Consider the following 21,685-nt stretch of genomic DNA (forward strand, 5'->3'; position numbering starts at 1 on the left):
CAGAACACCTACATTGCTGGGAAAATTCAACATCCGACCCCTGGGTTCTGACGACTCTGAACAAGGGATACAGTCTGCAGTTCCGACGCCGGCCTCCAAGGTTTTCAGGAATTCTTCCGACATTTGTCAAAGATTCAACCAGATTAATGGCCCTTTCCATGGAAATTCGTTTACTGTTGTTGAAAGGAGCCATAGAGAAAGTTCCCCTTCTCAAACAAAGAGACTGTTTTTACTCAACTTACTTCCTCGTTCCAAAAAAGGATGGTGGTTTTCGCCCAGTTTTAGATCTGCGATGCCTCAATGTGTTCCTGAAGCATCTTTCCTTTCGGATGTTGCGCACAGTCGACGTTCTTCGATCTGTGACGAAAGGAGACTGGTTCGTGAGTGTAGACTTAAGGGATGCTTACTTCCATGTTCCCATTGCTCTCCACCACAGGAAATTCCTAAGATTCAGCTTTCAGGATCAGGTCTATCAGTTCAGAGTCCTACTATTCGGGCTATCTCTGGCTCCTCGGGTTTTTACGAGATGCATGAGTGCGGCCCTGTCTCCTCTTTGGTCCAAGGGCATGAGGATTCTGCCCTATTTAGACGATTGGCTTCTCTGCGCCCCAACAAGAGTGCATGCTCTACACGACACCAAGATTGTTCTGGAGCACATACAGAAGTTGGGCCTTATTGTGAACGACACAAAAAGTCATCTGGTTCCAGAGCAGACCATAACCTTCATAGGAATAACGTTCAATTCTATCACAATGTCTGCTACACTTTCTCAAACTCGGACAGACAGTATTTTGCAGTTACTGACTTGTTTCCGCATGGGAGCAAGGATACCTTATGGCGTCCTATTTCAACTAATGGGGATGTTGGCTGCTGCCACATCTGTGATTCCCTTAGGGTTGCTACACCTCAGGCCCCTTCAGAGGTGGAACAACCGCCTAGGGCTAAACTCAACGAGACATCGTTATCACATGATTGTTGTCACTCCTGCCTGTGTCCGAGCACTGAAACCCTGGAAACGGGTAACATTTCTGAGAGCTGGAGTGCCACTAGGGGTGGTGCCTTCTCGTCGAGAAGTGATCACAACCGATGCTTCGCTAACAGGATGGGGGGCAACATGGAACCAGAGGGGGAATTGGTGGTCACTGGTCAGCAAAGGAGGCCTTAGAACATATCAACGTTCTAGAGCAGAAGGCAGTATATCTAGCACTACAACGCTTCCTACCACATCTGTTAGGTCGCCATGTGCTTGTACGGTCCGACAACACGTCGACAGTCTTTCATTTGAATCACCAGGGTGGCACCAGGTCTCTTGCTTCTTTACAGCTAACTCGCAAGATCCTCAGATGGTCTCAGGGCCGACTGGCCTCATTGAAGGCAATGTATCTCCCAGGATTGGACAATCCTGGGATATTATTTTATTTTCATTTTTATTTTTATTCTACATGTCCTTATTTGTATATTTGTAATAATTGCATTTTGTGGTTGTGTATGTGTATATGTGTATATATATATTTGATTTGTACTTATCTGTATTTATGCGGTCTACTGTTAGTACTTAGTGTTATCTGTATGCACCAGGGAGTAAGAGAGTAACGAAATTTCAGTTCTCTGCATGTATGCACGGTACATGTGGCAGAATTGACAATAAAACAGACTTTGACTTTGACTTTGACTGATCAAGTGGCAGATGCTCTGTCCAGAGATCTACTGCTTCCGGGCGAATGGAGGCTTCACCCACATGTGGTGCAGCTGATTTGGCAACGGTTCGGCAGGGCAGAGGTCGATCTATTTGCCTCGAAGCTAACCACACATTGCCGCTGGTGGTTTGCGAGGACCGAGAAATCCAGCCCATTGGGACAGGATGCATTAGCTCACGAGTGGCCGAACTGCCTATTGTACGCGTTCCCTCCTTTTCCACTTCTATGGGAGACCCTACATTGGGTATTCCTGTCCAAACACAGGGTGCTTTTAGTGGCACCTCGTTGGCCAGCCAGACTATGGTTTCCTCTTCTTCTGAGCCTGTTACAGGGCGAACCGTGGCAGCTTCCGATCAGACGGGACCTCCTTTCTCAGCTGAATGGCCGTGTTTGGCACCCAGATCCAGCTCGTCTTCAGCTTTGGGTTTGGCCAGTGGGTCCACCTCTCAGTTAACTGATTGTGAGCCGGCAGTACTGAACACTATTGGTAACGCTAGGGCTCCTTCAACGCGACAGCTTTACGCTGCTCGGTGGAGGATTTTCTCCTCTTGGTGCGGGGATCAAGGATTTGACCCAATTCATTGTACTGTTCCGAAAGTGTTGAGTTTTTTGCAGAGTCTGTTAGATGACAACAAGGCGGCTTCTACTTTAAAGGTTTATGTTGCTGCCATATCTGCTTATCATGCCCTGGTTGATGGTGCATCCTTGGGATCTCACAACCTCGTATGCAGCTTTCTGAAGGGAGCGAGACGTTTAAAACCTGTTCGTTCTACTCCCTTTCCTGTGTGGGACTTGCCACTTGTTCTAGAGTTTCTTTGCACACAGCAATTTGAACCATTGGATGTTGTGGATATTAAGTGGTTGTCCTTGAAGGTATCTTTCTTGTTAGCCATTGCTTCTGCTAAATGTGTTTGCGAGCTTCATGCCCTGTCAGTGAGTCCACCGTGCTTACGCTGGTTACCAGAGGACTCTGGGGTTATTCTTCGGCCTAATCCAGCCTTTCTCCCTAAGGTCTTGTCGCCACAATTTGTGAATCAGTCTATTCATTGTTCTGTGAATTCCGCCAGAGTTCCTCGTCATTTGGAATGCGCGAGAAAGCATTCCGAGGCTGGCCATCGAGCTGCTGTGGTTTATATCCTCGCATCTCGGTCGACGTCATGACGTGACTTTTGTTGTTATTTTTTTCTCGACCTATCTAGCTGGCGCAGTGATTATCCACTAGTGCTTAGCACTGCCTCTGGCGGTCATCCGGAATTCACAGAACCACAGTTACATACGTAACTAGCAATATCTTTAATAAAATTAATAAGATTATGTCCCTCCATTAAAAATCCAGGTAACTAAAACTTTAAATGTACTCATATGAATCAAGGTGTTTAATCCAAATCTAGTAAAGAGATACAATCACCTTATATGATAAATACATTTAATATAGTATTTTATTTGGAACGCCACACTATAAAAAAAAAAAAAGTTGAGCCAACTTAAAATTTTAAGGCAACCAGCTTCAGCAGATTTTTGAGTTTTCTCAACTTTCTCAAGTTTATACAACAAAAATTTGAGAATATTTCACAAAATAAGCTGAGCAAACTCAAAAATCTGCTAAAGTTGGTAAAAAAATTTTTTTTTTAAGTTCGTTCAACTTTTTTTTTTTTTTTTTTTTTTACAGTGCATGAGAGTGAGTAAATGATGACAGAATTTAAATTTTTGGGTGAAGTAACCGAAAGAAAGAGAGACCCGTTTCAGTTTGCTACCAAATCAAGTCCAGTTTCGGTCAAATCCAGTGTGACAAGGCCATTTTTGTATAAAGCTGCTAAGTAATGATAAGGTTTTACATATACCATTTGTAATACTCTAAATCTGCAAAATATCTCTGTGAAGTTCTAAAGCTGTAATTTGCTGTAATCTTAATCCTGCCAGATAATAGGCCTATGTTGTCAGTTCCTGACATTGCATTTCATTCCTGACCCACTTCATTTGACTTATGACAGTACATAACTTTAATGCAGAGTTAGTGCTGCGTCAACACTTAACTGCTGGAATGAGTCAGCAATTCATAAACTATAAAGGTTTTTAATTGCACTTCTATATTAGATTTGATTTGACATCAGTTAACTTATACTGTAGTTAACAGTTAGTTTATACTGTACCATAAAGACAGTTTTCTATTGTGTGTGTGTGTGTGTGTGTGACTGATTCAAAGCAGATGTCTGAACAGCAAACATCGAAAGATCGAAAGACACTGATGCGAGTGGATTTAAGGTATCATCACCATGGCGACCAGGCTGTTTATCTGCATGTGACATTTCTTACCAGCGCAGTAAGATTCAGTTTCTAATTTAAACCTAAATAAAATCTATTTGGACTCATCTCATCATTTTCTGAATTTCAAACCATTTCCTTTATAAATTCACATACAGTAACACAGAGTTTATACTAAATGCATGTATATTAAATTAATTACAATATTGATTGTAGATCTAAAAGTGCTGTTTAATGTAGCATGAAGAGTGACCCAGATATTCAAATCATTACAGTGTGTGTTTGACAGTGAGGAAGCAGACGTGTGCACTAGTCCAGTAGTTGTATATTAGCAATTTGTGTGTAAATGCGTGTTTGCTGGCGAACGTGAGACAAACGTGCGTCATTGGTTCAATTGATAAAATCCTCTCAACAGCAGCACGTGCCCTTAAGCAGCCCACACATGCATACACTCACGCATATACAAATGCACCTCCAGAAGAAAATCTGTGAGGAAAAACCAGGAAATGCACAGCCTACACAGTTTATAGCTCAACTGAATGGTCATGAAATTATAACTAAACCATTTGTCTCAGAGTAAATGTCAGACGCTGGCAGTTTCTTGACAGCAAGGCTGTTTCAAAAGCTAGCTAACCTAATTATGCTCCCTCCTAAAACAGCTTGTTTTAGTCAAGATCTAAGGCAATACTGCAATGTCATTTACTGACAAGGCAGTCCCAGAATGCACCACATGCTCACATGCTATGTGAAGTTGCTGAAACAAATGTTGATTATAATTACATTTATATTTTATTTACTAGTGAAAAGTTTGATTAAAAAAGCATATAAAAAGAGTAAATGAATGTAATCAGCCTAAATTATAAGTATTTTAAGCTTATTGTAGTATCTTAGCAACATAATATTGGAAAGGTCTGTTGAAATTGATTACATGCTACCGAAACGTGCATAGCTATCAGTGGAAGAAAAAGACTTTTATTTATTTTTGTAAATTTAATTTTTAATAATTTTTAATTTATTTTTATTTTTTTTACAAGAGTGCACTTACCTGTAATATGCTTCTTTTAATTGTATTTATTTATTTGCTTTATTTGAAGTGAAGTACACTGTAAAAAAACAGTGTACTTAAAAAAAAATAATAATTTCCAGCTTCAGCAGAACACATTATCAGTTGTGCTGCTTTTTCAGTGTTTTTCTATGTAGCCTACTTTAACCATTTGCTAGTTTGATGTGTTTTACTGCATCTCAACATTCTTATTGCACAACATTCAACATTCTTCACAAATTTTAGTTTTTAATTTTTAAATAGTTCTTCACTACATTTCTTTTTTTTTTCCCCCTTTCCACTACTCACCTTTTTCTGTGATTGCACAGGCTATATTTTTCACAAAGGAAGAACTACTAAGCTGAGAGTATTTTCTTATTATAAATAGCCTACTTATTGCTGGTAACGTTATATATTATACCAGCGTTCATGCATGATATGCTGAAAAAGCAACGAGAAACGTCGTTGAAAACAACTAAAACAAATAAAAAGCAGCAGGCGGATTACTGGGTTCTGGAGCAGAGGTAGAAATTAAACGGGCAAAGAATGGCCAAGAGAACTAGAAATTTAATGCATTCGATGTTCATGAGCCTGAAATGATTAACAATGTAACGTCAGTGAAGACGAAGAAAAGTTCTAGAGAAGGGCGATGGAGAGAAGGATGAAGCGATAGGAACAGGGATATTTTTAGAGCAGCATTACCCCCCTGTTTCTTGCTGCCTCACGTGAGGCTAAATTTAGATCGGCTGTTGACGACAGAGACCAGCACGAAATACAAAACAAATTAGCACAGAGACACACACAGGAGTCCACCCACTCCAGCACACACTCATTCATTAAAACGAGCTCATCAGGGTCGGACTGAGCAACATGGAAGTGAGCCTTCAAAACAATACGCAAAAAACAGACGCTGGGTGTTTTTCATTATCTTGTGCCGTGTAAGTCATTTAACAGGTTGAATGTTTGTGTGTGGCCCCAACTGTCGCGGGAATTAACGTCTCCATTTAACGTTAAACTACTGTAGGCTATATCCTCCGGTAAGGCAGGATCTTCTAGTCTCCCTTTACTTTCGCTGATAATCGAAAAACCACAATCACAGCCACGTGTCAAATTGTTTCACTGTATCAAGTTGAATAATTTGCTTGTTTATCAGTTTTTAACGTTTGCTCATTAAAATAATTTAATATAAAGAAAAAAAACAGCAGAAATATTATTAAAATTATATTTACTAACATGATATACAAAGTTCAGGCATTTTTTGAAAAAGGTGTTTATTTCACATGGAGCCAGTCGCCCCCTCATGGACACCGCTATATTAACATAGTTACCATAATGACCAGCCTTGGGCTACAGCAAAGGCTACAAGTCACAGTTGTAGTTGTAGGCTACTAATAATAAAAACAATATGTGATTTATAAACATAAAAGCACAATATACAAGAATGAATACACACAAACATTCAAATAAGGAGCATAGGAAAAAACATTTAGTTTTGGGGATACAGAGGAGGACAGAGGTCCAGAAAAGTGCTGTATGGATGTTTGGATCCTGTCTTTTTTTTTCTTTTTTCTCCAGTGTGTGTGTGTGTGTGTGTGTCCTAGCCATGCCTTTCAAACAGACACTGTTGGCCATTAAAACCCAAAGACACTTCTGAGATACTGTTTTACAGAAGAAGAATGACATTCTCGGCAATAACATTAAAAAAAGTCACTGCTCTGAGAATTCAGAATGTGTGTGTGTTTTAATGCAGTCCTTTTGTCCCTCTGATTAGGCATTACCTACACATAAGTATCAGTTGAAGCTTTTGGGTTGAATTATGTTATTTTACTTATGACTTAAGTAAATGTCCTTGAGTGATCCCCAAATATCAAGTTGCCATCAATGTGCAAGACCTTAAAGGAAGTTGTTAATTTTTCTCAAAGACCGAGACAGCTCCCCTTGGCACAAAATAACTGTTTTAAAACGTTTTAAAATCTGAATGCTTAAAATCTGAAAGTCTTGTAAAGAGGAGATTCTCTGGTTTTGTAGTTATTGCATTTCAGAGGCTCCTATGAATGTGGTTATGTCATAACATTTTGATCACTGATTAGTCAAAAGAAACCCATTTTGTTCCAAACAGGAATGATTTTTGATGCTTAGTCCCACCCCGTGCCCAGATTGGTTCAAACAGTCATCTATTCAACCAACAAACAGGTTTTGGTCTTTTAAATCACAATTAGCATGTTTCTTTAGAAATTTGAACAAAGGCAAAGTGAAAATAAATGCGTCGCGCATGCATGAAAACAAAACACACACAAAAACACATCTGCATGAGTACACTATCTGACAAAGCATAGAAAAACACACAACAGAGCACTTTGACATAAACCAAATCCAAAATAAGGATGAAACAATGGTATATATTGGATAAAGCACTGGAATTTATGTTTTCACAACACTGGGCGATGTCCCATAGAATCGATTCTGATGCAAAATCAACTTAATAATACAATAGATTATTAATAATACAAATAGATAAATTATAATAAAAATTAAAATTGTTAAAAAGGGTAAATAAACGTGTGGCTTAGGAAAACAATGAAAATGCACAATCAGTATAATACAACAGAGTTTAATTTTTTTTTTTTAAATTATTAAAGCTTTATTAAACTCAGATTGAAAATATATTTCTCTGAAAAAATGTCACTTTTGCTTCCGTGTTTTGCTATTATATAACTCTGTTTACATTCACTTTACTCCCTAAATGTTTTTGGACACATCTTCATTGTTAGAGAAAACTAAAGGAAAATTGGATTTATAATTTAGCTAGACTGAAGCTTCAAGTTCTCCTGTTTATTATCATATATGGCACTTTATGCTGATTGCTAGAATAGGTCTGAAAAAAAAAGAAGGTGCCCCCAAAAATGTTCTAGGGTTTATTTCAATCACTTTTTGCATATCATAAAGCTTGTATTGTGTTAGTTACTAATAATGAACACTGTATATCTTTTAGCAACAATTTGATGTACACAGGAAGTTACTAAACATGTCAACAAAACTAACAAGTAAAAATTGATAGAACTAAAAAAAATAAAATAGTTTAATAGTTAACTATTAAAAATAAAAATAGTTTAATAGATAACTATTAAAAATGCAATCGTATTAAATTCTTAATGGGAGAATGGAACTGAACCACAAACCACATGCATAATATGACACCTTAAATGTTTCAGTTGTACTCAAAATTGAAATCGAACTAATCTCCCCTTGCCTTCTGTCTAAAGCCTTCACTCCCAAAATGCACTGCAGCATGTAACAGGAAAAACTGAATATCTTTATTAACTAGCATGTATTGTAGTATTGATGAAATTCTCAGTTTAATATCTTGATGCTGATCTTGTTATTCTGCTTCTGCTGTTTCCACAGGTTTCATTGCCTGAATGCCACGACTAGGAATGGGTTCTTCCATTAACCTTGGCACAAATAGAACTTAGACAGGGGTTTTCTGACTGAGTTTGTTATGGAAGTACAGTTTTTGCTGATTGAGCACAATCCTGTGCGATAATTCAGTTTTAACCTCTGTTCCTTACAAGCAGTGAAGATCAAGGACAAATGTATCTCCTCTGCTGCAGTGCTTTTCTTAAGTAGTTTAGCTTTTTACATTGAATAATAAGTGGTGATTCAGTACAAAATACAAAATATTGTAATATTTGAATGTATTAATATGCTTTTCATCTGGCTTTTTTTTGCCCTTGATATAAAGTAGGTGGGTACAAAACTTCTTAAGGCTCTATTTAAGTACTTTAATGAGAAATGGTGCTATATGTTTGTTAGATACTGTATTTGTGCCATGTGTAATGATGCCGGCACTGTGTATAGGGTCTAAGACCTCAGTTTGATGCGGAGGGTCTGCCCCATGAATCTGTCTCTGTGGAGGGTGCACTGAGTGTAAGCTTTGGGAGTTTAAATCGTGGCACTGTGGAGAAAAATTTCATTAAACTGTCAAATACTCAAACAAGCAGTAATCAAAGCTGCAAACTTTGTTATAGAAAACCAACCAATGGCATGTTCCATGAGATCTTATTGCTTAAATAGTGACCATAAAGTGACTCTTAACTGAAAGATGTGTGCATAATAGTTTCCAATATTGTGCTTTCTAGTCCAGTGGTTTTCAGTCCTGGACCTGGGTACTTACTGCAACTGTACACAGCTGACTTTGCATTGCACACAATAAATGATGTCCTATAAATCAGAAGTCATTCATTTCAAAGAGAATCGCACAGGGGTTGCTTGCGGGTGCCAATCTGCCAGTTAAAACTGCAACTAGGGAGTGAACTGACAGTCGAATCCAAATGTTGTGTGCAGTGAAAATGCATCTTATGTCTCTCTTTTCTGACACACTTAGATTATTTGTTAAATAACACAGAAGGAACCTGTGCAGACCAGAATATATACAGCTCAATGCAGCGCAAATGATCAATTAGAGTAATCACAATGTGGAATCAAACCAGCCAAATCATTCACACTTTGATTCCTGTTATCATTTGAATATCACCTTTGCCTGTTTCACGAAAACAGGAAATGTGTGATCTAGACAACGACTTCTCACCCCAACTGAACTAAATAAAAACGATCTAGATTTGAAGTCAAATGGCAAAGTTTCTTTGATTACTGATTATTTTTAATGAGCATGAATAAATAAAAATCATAGATGATATAGTGTGTGTGTGTGTGTACTTGTCACCATCATGTGACTTTCTCATCACCACCTGCATTTGGTGGTTATCAGTGTATTTCAAAGGTACAAAACAGATTTCAGTATTTCAATAGGTTGTTATATTAACATTATATCAGTTTACGGTATTTAATTGAAATTACGGTATTTAACTGTAAATTTAAGTTAAAACCGTAAAACCTAAAACGTTGCTACCATATATTTTACGGTATAATTCTGGCAACCACAGCTGCCGGTTTTTTACCGTCAATTTTACGGCATTTTTTTTTTACAGTGTAGAGAGAGAGAGCTCCAGTATTTTACCTGTACCAGATATCTTTTCTATCTCCTCTTTCCAGAAATCCTTGAGTTTTTCTTTTAACAAAGAAATTGATTTCCCTACATCATCATAAGGGAGGGGAGATCTGATCCTGAGCTTAGGAAAATACAAATGTGGAAATACAGGCCCTCCATGGAAACTCTACAGACACACAAAGAGAAACAACAAAATAATCAAATAAAGATGAATGAAGACACACAGTCCTGTTTTTCTCAAAAGCTCTTGTTACCAGCGGAAAATGGATGTGATCCTCTGTGTGTGAAAGCTGCCCTAATTCACTGTTTCTCCTCCTCAGATCTTCAATCTCCTTCTCCAGTTGCTTCACGTGTTCTTCAGCTCGACTCACTGCAGCTTTCTCCTGATCTCTGATCAGCCGTGTGACCTCAGACCGGCTTTTCTCAATGGAGCTGATCAGTTCAGTAAAGTTCCTCTCACTCTCCTCTACTGCTTTCTGTGCAGAGCGCTGTTAGGAAACATTACACCGTAAACTTCAGTGGGGCTGGAAGTGCACTGGGATCCTCACTGATTGGAGGAGAGTATTAACGGACCAGTTATATTTCTGGGCTTTTTTCTTCTTTATTTTGAGAGGACAGAGGAGTGACAGTAAGCATGCAGGGGAGTGGGACTGGAAAAGGACCGCAAGCCTTTAAAATGTTTCACTTTATGTTAGATCACTGTCCACAAGGCTATGGCTCCAAACCATGAGATGCTTCTACATGTAGCTAACTCACCTTATGAGCCTTCACATCTTCTCTCAGCCGCTGAAGATCTGCCTTGATCTTCTGAATTTTCTGCTGTAAGTTTTTTTGTTTTTGCTCCAGGTTTTTCTGTTGAACAAAGAAATGACAGTAAAGCTAAAAAAAGTTCAAACTAATTAAATTTTACATAAAAATGTTACTGACTATACATAATATTAAGAATAGTGTTTTTTTCAGCACACAATCATTACACTCATTATATGTACACCCAATTACAGTTAGAAAGATGCTAGCTTTGCTTCCAAATGCCCTAAGAAAAGATTCAATCAGTTTAATAAACTGACCATTTAATTAAGTAATTTAATGTCAGTTTAGTAAACCGAGCCAGTCTAATCACAAGAAGTAAGTAATCAATAGTAACAATCTTATTGAGCAATACCTGTCTCTTTGTGCTCTCTGCTATAGCTGTTATAGTATCATGGTTTTTATGTTCATCCATTGTACACAAGTAACAAATACAGCAGTTGTCAGTCCGGCAGTAGATTTCCAGTTGTTAATGATGCTGAGGACAGAACATCTGCTGCAGTCGTCCAGTTGCATCAATCACTTTGTGTGGGTTACCTGAGCTAAATTCTTCATGACGGTCAAAATGAGTCTGACAGTAAGATTCCAGACACACCAGACAGGACTTGACGGCTTTGTGTTTTCTTCCAGTGCAGACATCACACTCCACATCTCCAGCACCAGCAGGAACAGCGGCTTCTACACTGTTAGACATTTCTGTAATTTCCACAGTTATTTACTGTATATCACCCAGTGTAATACTGCAAATTCCCTTTACAGTAAATAACTGTAATACCCTTTGCATCATGGGAATTTTCTGTGACGTCAGACCCCACATACAGAGACCTACTGTATTTTTTTTAAAATTGCTGTATTTACTGTAACGGTCTCTTTGGCGCCATTATACTGAGGTCGTTTTATTTTCCTCATTTCTTACATTTGGATTGACACAATTTGCCCTGCACCGTGTCTACAACACCGCAGCAGCTTGGAACTGACTACTGGATGTGTTTCAGTGCTTAATGATTGGGAAATCCGTTTGTACTTCCTGTGAGAAACAGCGCCAGGGCTTGGAGTACATCTGTACATCAGAAATATACCGGGGCATCACATTACTGTCCGCATCCACTGTAGATAGTATATCTAATGGGTTCTATATTGCTTTTTTATCGAGTCGCGCCTCGCCACTCGCATCCGAGGAAGACACGGAAGCAGCGGGGCAGCGCCGGGGATGAGCTCCGGAGAACATCTGCGCTGTGTCGATGCACCTTACGAGAGATTAAGACCAGCAAGCAAGGTAAAAATATATGTACATTTGTCTGTGTGTTTGTGTCAGATTTTTGCACACCAGTTTAACCCATAGTAACATTTACTCGTCAACATGGCGGTTACAGAACTTTACTATGGTAAACTGTGCTGTCGTTTCAAACGACTTTTGTCAGCTTATTTAATTAAGTTACCGAATTAAAATTGTTTTTAACGAGCAACGCTTATCTTATATTAACATTAGGTTAACTATTGTGAAATTTAGTTCAGGTGTTAGTAGTTAATGTTGGCCAGTAGGCTATTGAGAAAATAAAATCATGTTAGCTAGGTTAAACTAGTTTTATGGCTAGCTGCCTTTCTAGTTTTAGAATTAGTTTGTTATAGTTTTTAATGGAATTTAATATTTACTGCATTTTTTTGTATTTGTGTTTTAAAGGCAACTGCAATGAAGCATAAAGAAAGACATGAGCAGGCCAGCCACCCTGAGACTGATAATTCATGGTAAGAGAACAACTATGGTTTTGAGAGATTTGTGTATTCTATATGAGGTTTGCCTTTTAAAAGTGTGCTATTTCTTCTACTTGTTTTTCAGAGAAGACATTTCTGTCAAAGTGGATGGTGAGCAAAGATGGTGGCCACGTTTTGGAGCAGCACCTGGGTTTTGCAGATGGCTATGTATTTTTGGCTGCTTGTCTTTTTTCCCCATTATGTTTCTGTTGCCTAAAGATTCTTTGTGAGGATGAATCCAGAGGACACAACATAATGCACTGCAAAACGTCCTAAGACAGGAGAAATGGTGAAGATGCACTGTTCCAGCATTGGAAGACTGTATTTTTAAGTATTATATATGCAATGTTTTAAATAAAGAATTTGATATTTTGTAATTATTGTGTCTGTTTTAATTGAATGCCAGTAGTACCTATGTAGAGTAAAAATAAAATGAATTCTATATAAAAATTATAAAATCTAATGAAATCTATATTAAAATTAATGAATTACAGTAGTATACCAATAAATCAAATACAGTTTGCTACTGTAAATCTTAATTACAGTAACTTACTGGAAACAGTGTTGCCAGTAAGTTACTGTAAAAACCCTTTGAAATGTCTAACAGTGTAGTTTAGTCTTCTTCAGTTTCTCCAACATTTCAGCCAAGATGGTGCTTTTGCCTAAAGCAGGTCTTGGTATGAAGGTCTGTCTGCACTGAGGGCAGCTGTAAATTCCCTTCTGATCCTCCTGATTCCAGCAGCCTATAATACAGCTCATACAGTAATTGTGTCCACAGGGAATGGTCACTGGATTCTTCAGTAGATCTAGACACACTGAACAGGTGAACTGGTCCTGTCCCACTGAAATACTGCCTTCTGCCATTTTACTGCATATGAACACAGACTCAAACAACAGTTCAACAAGTTGAACAGGTCCTTTCTGCTCAAATGTTGAAATAGTTTCCTTGTTGTGATTTAGAGGTGTGTCCAAAAAAGACCGGTTTGTATGTGACTTCAGGATTCTGGAAGGTTTGTGTTTGAAATGTGACACTGTAAGAGTGCAGAGTTAAGGTCAGCCAGAAAAGAACATGAAACATTGTTTTCTTGTGTTAACTGCAATTACTCAACATGTGCAAAAGTTGGCCATTTAATTTTGATTTAATTGTAATCTGCATCCATGTCCTTGTAAGAAATCTTCACAAGGGATTTTCTTGATAATAATGTGCCACTAGATGGCAGTATTTTGAAAAGTTTCTGGGTTATTATAGTTCAAATTTAAAGACTTTCAAAGTCAATGTTTGTTTGTTTAATTTCAGAAAGTTAGTCCTTGTCAGTAGATGTTGTAACCAGAGCCCAAGTAAAATACTGCTATGTAAAATTTACTGATAAATCCTCTGACAATGAGAAATATGTCCATAACAATTTCAGTGAACATGTAGTTTGTTTTCTGATTAGAATCAGAATCAGTGATTACCAGTTCTTTTCAATGAAGTGCGCTGCATCTGAAATCGCATTCCCTACACATCTGAAACTGGTTGGTCATGTGATAACATGAAAAATGCAGTATGTCCACATTAAAAAATACCTACTCAAAAGAGTATGCAATTTCGGATGCAACCTAGGTGTGAATTGATTCTCAGTTCAAACAGATTCATTTGTACAGTTCACTCATGGTCTGAATTGTTTGCACAGGTTTCTCACTAAAGTAAAACACTGCATAACTGGATATTTTATTACACAGATAACAGTTCGCTAGAGTAAGTGAATAAGAAATCTTTATTAACCACATTAACCAACTTTGCACTTCAGTTACAAATAACTCATCAAAATAGAAAAACAACTGGATTAACAAAAGAAAGAAAAAAACCATATACTAAAAATAATTAAAATAATTTTAAAAATCCACTACCATATTTCTAGATACATAATTGGATACCACTGTAAAAAGTGATGTTGACTTAACTTAATGAGGAAACCCATTGCCTTAAAATTATTAAGTAAATAATAATTTAAAAAATAAGTTAAGTGAATTGTCAAATTCACTTAACTTATTTTTTGTAAATTATTATTTACTTAATAATTTTAAGGCAACGGGTTTCCTAAGATAAACACCTGAAGAAATGGTATATATATTTCCTGTAACATATATGCTATAAAGCTATACAAAGATGATAATATCCTAATAAATTTATCAATAAATCTATCTATCTATCTATCTATCTATCTATCTATCTATCTATCTATCTAGATAGATAGATAGATAGATAGATTGCAGATTTCCAAAGAAAAATAGGAATCTACTGGTAATAGGAATATTTTTCTGAATTGTCTTTGTGTTAATTTAAAATGTAAAAAAAAAAAAAAAAAGAATCATATGCTGCAGCTATAAACTAATTTTGTGCAGCCATTCTATTAACACAGCAGTTGAGCTGCATAATAAATGTTCTCCGCCTTGGTGAGCAGAACTCAGCGATGGTCTGGGGCATTACTTTGGTGCTGTGGAGGATCTGACACATGATCCTGGCAATGTGGAGGGTCTGGGTTGTGACTTTTATTCTGCGAAATGCCAGTACTTTGTATCCGACAAGGATCTGCTTCGTGACCATGCATTTTGGGGACGATGAGTTGATGACCCTGGTATTGTGCCCCAGGACTGTTGCTGTGGTGCTGTAGAGGAAAGCAAATATCATGTCACACTGTCAGAGTCAAGAAATAATTAAAGCTTTTAAAACAACCCCCTGATATAGTTCTTAGATGAAAATGTGATACTGAAGAAAACAGTTTTAGATTTACTCCCAAATGGGACAGCTGATTTAGAATAGTGCACAGCAAATGCATGCGAAGGATCTGATTAATCACATGATGAAAGAAAATGTTGCATGAGCTTCACAAGTATGATTGGAGGTATCAAACATCATTGTGAGTGCATTTTATCGGTAAAGCTTACGCTGTATTCTCTCCACAGAAGTGCAAATGATCTCAATGTCTGGCACTATGGAAACCAACAGACATTTAAAGTATTATTTTTACATAAAGAGAAAAGTCACATGTAAAGTAACATGTAAAAGGCTCATTAGATGATTCACAAAATAAAACATTTGTTTTAAGATAGTTATATCTTTTTAAGTGAGTCAGTTGGAAACATCACTTTTAGATTTCCAAACATTCTTTTGCAAATATTGTGTACGTTACATGCGATGCACCTCCAGTACTTTACCTGTGCAAGATATCTGGACAATCACGTCTTTGCAGAAACTCTCAAGATTCTTTTTTAGCAGAAGGACAGATTTTCCCACATCTTCATATAAGAGGTGAGAATTGGCTGTGATTCTGGGAACATCAGTAGTTTGTGGAGGAACGGAGCAAGACTCAACACTCTACAGAAAAAAAAAAAAAAAACATTATAAAGACAGATTGAGACACCTCTAGATCACTGTCCTGTTTTTCTCAAGCTCTGTTACCAGAAGAAAATGGATGTGATCATCTGTTTGTAAAAGCTGCTCCAGTTCAGTGTCTCTCCTCTTCAGATCATCAATCTCCTGCTCCAGTTGCTTCATGATTATTTCAGCTCGACTCACTGCAGCATTTTCCTGATCTCTGATCAGCCGTGTGATTTCAGATCGGCTTCTCTCAATGGAGCGCATCAGTTCAGTAAAGTTCCTCTCAGTGTCTCGCACTGCTTCCTGTGCAGAGCGCTGTTAGGACACATTACACAGTGAGCTTCAATGGGACTGGACTGGGCTCCTCGCTGCTTAGAGGAGAGTTTTAACTGAGCATGTGACTTTTCCACCAGTTGCCAACTCACCTTATGAGTCTTCACAACCTCTCTCAGCTCCTGAAGATTTTTCTCTCTCAGCTGGATTCTCTGATGGAAGTCTCTTTGTGTTTGTTCCAGATGTTTCTTTGAACAAAGAAAGAACTGTAAAGTTAAGAAATGTCGTTTTCTGAATGAAATCAGTTCTTTTTTAACAGAATAATGCAATGTGAGTTCTGCAGAGATGTAAGAGGATTGTCTGCGTCTGAGGTCATGCAGTATTGACCTCTGAACAATTCAGACAAGAAGTTACTTCAGAAACAGAAACCATTAACAGATCCGATGACAGAATGTCATGCAGCATAATTTAATATACAAATAAATTTGACAATAACTGTATACACCCAACAGCTATTATTTACCCATTCATTATGGGGAAGATGAAGATGAAGGGGAATATCCAGTAGATCTGACAATTATTTAGGGGAAATGTATGATAATAATTTTAACTAGACTATTTCAAAAGATTTATTTTCAGTAAGCATATATTTTAGAGACATAAAAAACATAAGTCTAATGTTGTTATAGCAGTATTTATATCTAAATAGACTTTCACTGTCACTCTTCCACAAGCTGCTTTTTGTTGTAATGTTTCTGGTTTATTAAAAAAAAAAGTTACAAAAGATCGCATTAGAACCCAGAACACACTCAAAGCAAAAACATAATTACTCACCTAAAGTAAAATGTAATTTATATCAAGTTATCAGATGAATGCATAACATAGACTATTTATTTATAAAAATATTAAAAGACATTTGTCCATTTTGTGACGTCATGACCAGCACCCTGCCCTAAAGCTATAGTCCACCCTCCTGCTATTATTCCTCCTATTATTTTTAATGCTAGCTAAAAGTGCCTCTTATTGGTTTACAAATAGCCTACTAATTATTAAAAAAAGCGAGTGAAGCAGTTATTACATACAACATTTATAATGAAAATAACAACGTAAAATAACAACAACCAATAGTGATTTTTGTATTTACCTGTTTCTCTGTCCTCTCATCTATAGCTGTTACAGTGTTGTGGTGTTTGTGTTTATGCACCGCACACAAGTAACAAATATAGTTCTGGTCAGTCCGGCAGTAGATTTCCAGTTGTTTATGATGTTGAGGACAGATCATCTGCTGCACTCGTCCAGTGGCATTGATCACTTTGTTTGGTTTACTTGAACGAAATTCTTCATGACGGTCAAAGGAGGCACCAGCAGGAACAGCAGTTTCTAGTTTAGTCTTCTTCAGTTTCTCCACCATTTCAGCAAACACCACGTTCTTACATATGGCAGGTCTTGGACTGAAGGTCTGTCTGCACTGAGGGCAGCTGTAAATTCCCTTCTGATCCTCCTGATTCCAGCAGCGTGTAATGCAACTCATACAGTAACTGTGTCCACAGGGAATGGTCACTGGATTCTTCAGTAGATCTAGACACACTGAACAGGAGAACTGGTCCTGTTCCACTGAAATACTGCGTTCTGCCATTTTATGATAACAGACCAAACAACTCAAACAACAGCTCAACAATAACTAACACTGCAGGTTCTTTCAGCTTAATAGCCGAAATAGTTTCCGCGTTCTGTTTACTGTAGACATGTTCAGGAAAAAAAAGAAAAAAAAGAAACTGGTTTGAAAGGAAGCGCACTGGTTTCAGGGAATTGGAAAGTTTTTTGTTTGTTTTTTTACAAGTGAAATGGTGAAACTGAAGAGTTACAGGCAATCAGTTCAAAACAAAACTGCAAAAGTTGGCCAGTGAATAAACAAATTTGTATTATACTTTCACGTTACTTTCATATGGCTTTCATATGTTTCCTCTATAGTCCAAAGGCCACAAAAATGTATGACTGAATGTGGTAAGAACAGGTCAGACTGCACAGTGCTCTGAAGAAGCATCATTCCTATGCATGTGTTTCTTGTAATTTATTACAAAGTATCCAAGCACAAAAAAAAAAAAAAAGCAAAGAAAGAAAGAAAAGGCAAAAAGTAAAATGTGAGAATAAAATATGATGAGAAATAAGTGACTGATTAATTAGAGATCTAATGAGTCTAATGAGTGATCTCTGGTGGCAAACCTGTGACTGACATTTGAATATTATTATAAATCATCTTGATTGCTGCTTTTTTCCCCCGGAGCTCATCTTTCAGAGTGTGAATTTAATTATGCACCTGTGGAATCACAGTTATTGAGGAGTTTTTAAGCTGATGACTTTATTGTGTGCTGTAGCCTATAATACGAAGTTGTTATTTGAAATTCAAAGCAGGCTGTGAACAAACAGCCCCATTTTATGAAAGTTAGACCATTGTGTCTTTTCACTTTCAAAGCCTGGGGAGAGCTGGTCTTTCAGAAACCATATCAAAAGATTACAGACAATCAATACTGTTTATTGCATATCAGTACTGATTTACCCTTTAGAGATTTGCTAGTTAAATGCATATTTCTCTGTTTACTTACTTTTTCTCCTGTGAGATTTATAAAGAAAATGACAGCATTGATTGATTGAAGTTGTGACTGCACAGCAAAAGATGACTTCTTGGAGGGTTATACAGCATTAGTGTGCGGTGTCTCCATCTAAAGGTAAGAAATAGGCTTTGCAGTGTTCAGTTTACCAAAAGCAACTAAATTGAGTAGCATCTGCCTGCAAAACCGGAGGCTGCATTTTCAGGACCGCATTTCTAGGACCCTAGGTTTTTAGTGACAGCGCCACCTACCGAATTAGAGGACCAGCGAGCGAAGATGGATGACAGTCAGAGTGTGAGTATCAAATGTGAATACATTTTTATTTGTTTAACATTAAAAACAATTGTGATGCATTTCATTGGAAAGTTAACATAGCCGAAGATATCGTGATTTGCTAAATAGTCTTGAATTCATAGCCGTCATATATTAGCCTCTAATGCTGTAAAATGAATTGTTAGCACATTAATTTAACGAAACTGTTGCATGATAAGCCTGTGTTGACTTATTGACAGCACAATAAACTGTAGCACGTTCGTTGTGAAAGCTTGTTAATTACTCATTGTTTTTCCATTTTAATTAAGTTAAAATAATCTTAATGTTTTAACTGTCACATGCTCACAGTCAGCCTGTTTAACGTTACCCCACAATACATGTTATGAGTACGTCTCTTCATTTTGACATGGTTTTATAATGTTGTTTGAGACATATGACATTTTGATAGTCAGACATAACAGAGAGGCCATCATAATAATTGACTGTTAAAATACCACGTGTTAGATTGTCATTTACTGTGTACTGTACTCTATATGAAGTGCTTTCAAGGACACAGATCAGGGCAGGCAATAGTATGACAAAAGATTAATAAATAAATTTGTTGTTTGTTCAAGAACACAAATAAAAGTCGGGACAATGGTGGGCAGTTCTTCTTTCTTTAATTCTATACTGTGCAATAACTGAATCACGAACTCCATTAACACAGGTGTCTCTCTTTCTTTCTTTGATAATTAACTGGACAACCAAAATCTAACCCAGAGTGGCCAACAAACCCAGAATGGCCAACAGTGCTTATTCCTGAGTTTAGTCTGGGTGTATTCAACACAATACACTACAAAATTGGTCAAGTATTGGAATTGTTTTTACACAATGTGTAAACCCTTTTTAAGCGTTAACAGTATTTCTGATTATGTTCTCCATTTACTGTTTCAGTGAAGTGGAAGAATTGAATAGGGTGCTAGAGGAACAACTGAGAAAAGAGGTGAGAGCATCCAGGTGGTAGGTAGTGCTGCTGCATACATCACAACGTGTGCTTTAAATATTTAAAGTCATGTCAATAATATGTTATTTCTATTCAGATTTCTTGCATCTCTCTCTATTATTTTTTTTCTCAGTTCAGATGGGCTTTATTGACATGAATGTTTCAAGAACCTTTGTTCCCACAACATCAAAATATTTTTTCCAAATCTTTGAACAGTATGCAGTAATACTTATGAACATTAATTAATTATTTTTGTATCGTATATGTGTGTGCGCTCTGTGGTAACTAAGATCTTTTAAATATGAAATTTAAAATTAGAGAGTAGAACATGTTCAACTAAATGTTCCTCATTTCATTCACTTTTCTCTTTCTCTCTCTTAGGAGTCAGTGAAGACGTCGTCCATGAAGTTCTTTCTATGTGGTTCACGTCATGAACAAATTTGTTTTTGTGTGTGTTCAAGTTCAACTGTTGTAATATATTATTTTATAAAATATACACAATCTTAAATCTACCCCAGAGTCATCCTTGACTATACCATGATTCCTTGTTTATTTTATTTGAGTTATAATATTATGCTACTTAGACCCAATGATTACTCAACATTCCTAGGAACCAGGTTTAATTGCAATAAAGAAAGTAGTATTTGGGTGTAATAAAACTTTTAAAAAACTCTAAAATTCTAATGTAGTTAAAACTGGGTGGAAATACTGCCTTAGTTGCACTTTTTTCGGTCCTCCAAAACTAGGGTCCTGGAAATGCGTTCCTGGGACGGCGGTTCTCCGGCTCGGTAGGTGGCGCTGTCACAAAAAACTAGGGTCCTAGAAGTGCGGTCCTACAACTGCGGTCCTGAAAGTGCAGCCTCCGGTATTGCAGACTGATAATATTGACTAAATTTCCTACAGATTTTTTTGCAAACAAAGGGTGTTTAGCTTATCACTGTGTAAACACTTTTCATTACAAGTGATTGTGTTCACTGTGCTTTTAGAGACTACGGACTAATCAAACCTTGTTTTCAAAAAAGAAAATTGCATAGACCAAATTATATAGTAAAGATAGCACATGTTTATAATAATAATATAAAAAAAAAAAACTGTTTAATGGTTGAGATGAACTTGCCACATTTATTCATCAGTGCAAGCTTAACTAGGCTCAACTCTGACACTTTAAGTTATATTAATTAATAATTTGCAAGTTGTTGTTAGCTATTTACTACATACGCACCAATATGAAGTTACTATGTAGTCCAATTCTGTTCATTTTAGAAACAGTCTTTTCTGAGAGTGCAGAAAATAGTAAATCACTAGTGATATCTTGACTGTGTTGTGTCCTGACTAATGCTGTAGTGAACTAGGACCTGATAGCAGTCCTGTCTTATCATGTTCTCCCCAGTAACACAAACCTCTCTGGAGGGACAGTTTAGTTGGTCTGTAAATAGCTTTAGATAAAAAGCTTCCACCACATTGTTATAACCCCAGTTCAGATATTTGTTCCTTTCCTATCTGTCCTGTGCAATGCATACATTAAAAGTCATATCTCAGAAAAAGAAAAAAGAAAAACGCTCATGGCATTTCCCAGGTGTCCTTTGGTTTCCACTTTCACCTTGATCTCCAGTGGTGTA

General features: G+C 37.1%; 1 protein-coding gene, 1 long non-coding RNA gene and 1 pseudogene across 2 annotated transcripts; 1 reads left to right on the forward strand and 2 right to left on the reverse strand.

The window, feature by feature from the left end:
- Positions 1–9,500: 9,500 nt before the first annotated feature.
- Positions 9,501–13,432, reverse strand: LOC131526602 (E3 ubiquitin/ISG15 ligase TRIM25-like; annotated as a pseudogene).
- An 886-nt stretch (positions 13,433–14,318) lies between these two features.
- Positions 14,319–18,277, reverse strand: LOC131527749 (E3 ubiquitin-protein ligase TRIM65-like). Its single transcript, XM_058757054.1, has 6 exons — positions 17,347–18,277; positions 16,355–16,450; positions 16,011–16,244; positions 15,767–15,926; positions 15,497–15,541; positions 14,319–15,216 (listed from the first exon to the last, which is right to left on the reverse strand). The coding sequence occupies exons 1-6, from the start codon at positions 17,836–17,838 to the stop codon at positions 15,101–15,103; spliced, it is 1,143 nt and encodes a 380-aa protein (XP_058613037.1). The 5' UTR covers positions 17,839–18,277; the 3' UTR covers positions 14,319–15,100.
- An 89-nt stretch (positions 18,278–18,366) lies between these two features.
- LOC131527371 (uncharacterized) lies at positions 18,367–20,578 on the forward strand. Its single transcript, XR_009267639.1, has 2 exons — positions 18,367–20,066; positions 20,448–20,578. It is a non-coding gene; the product is annotated as an uncharacterized LOC131527371 (long non-coding RNA).
- Positions 20,579–21,685: the final 1,107 nt, after the last annotated feature.

The sequence above is a fragment of the Onychostoma macrolepis genome, chromosome 20 (genome assembly GCF_012432095.1).
Source record: "Onychostoma macrolepis isolate SWU-2019 chromosome 20, ASM1243209v1, whole genome shotgun sequence".
Classification (NCBI taxonomy): Eukaryota; Metazoa; Chordata; class Actinopteri; order Cypriniformes; family Cyprinidae; genus Onychostoma; species Onychostoma macrolepis.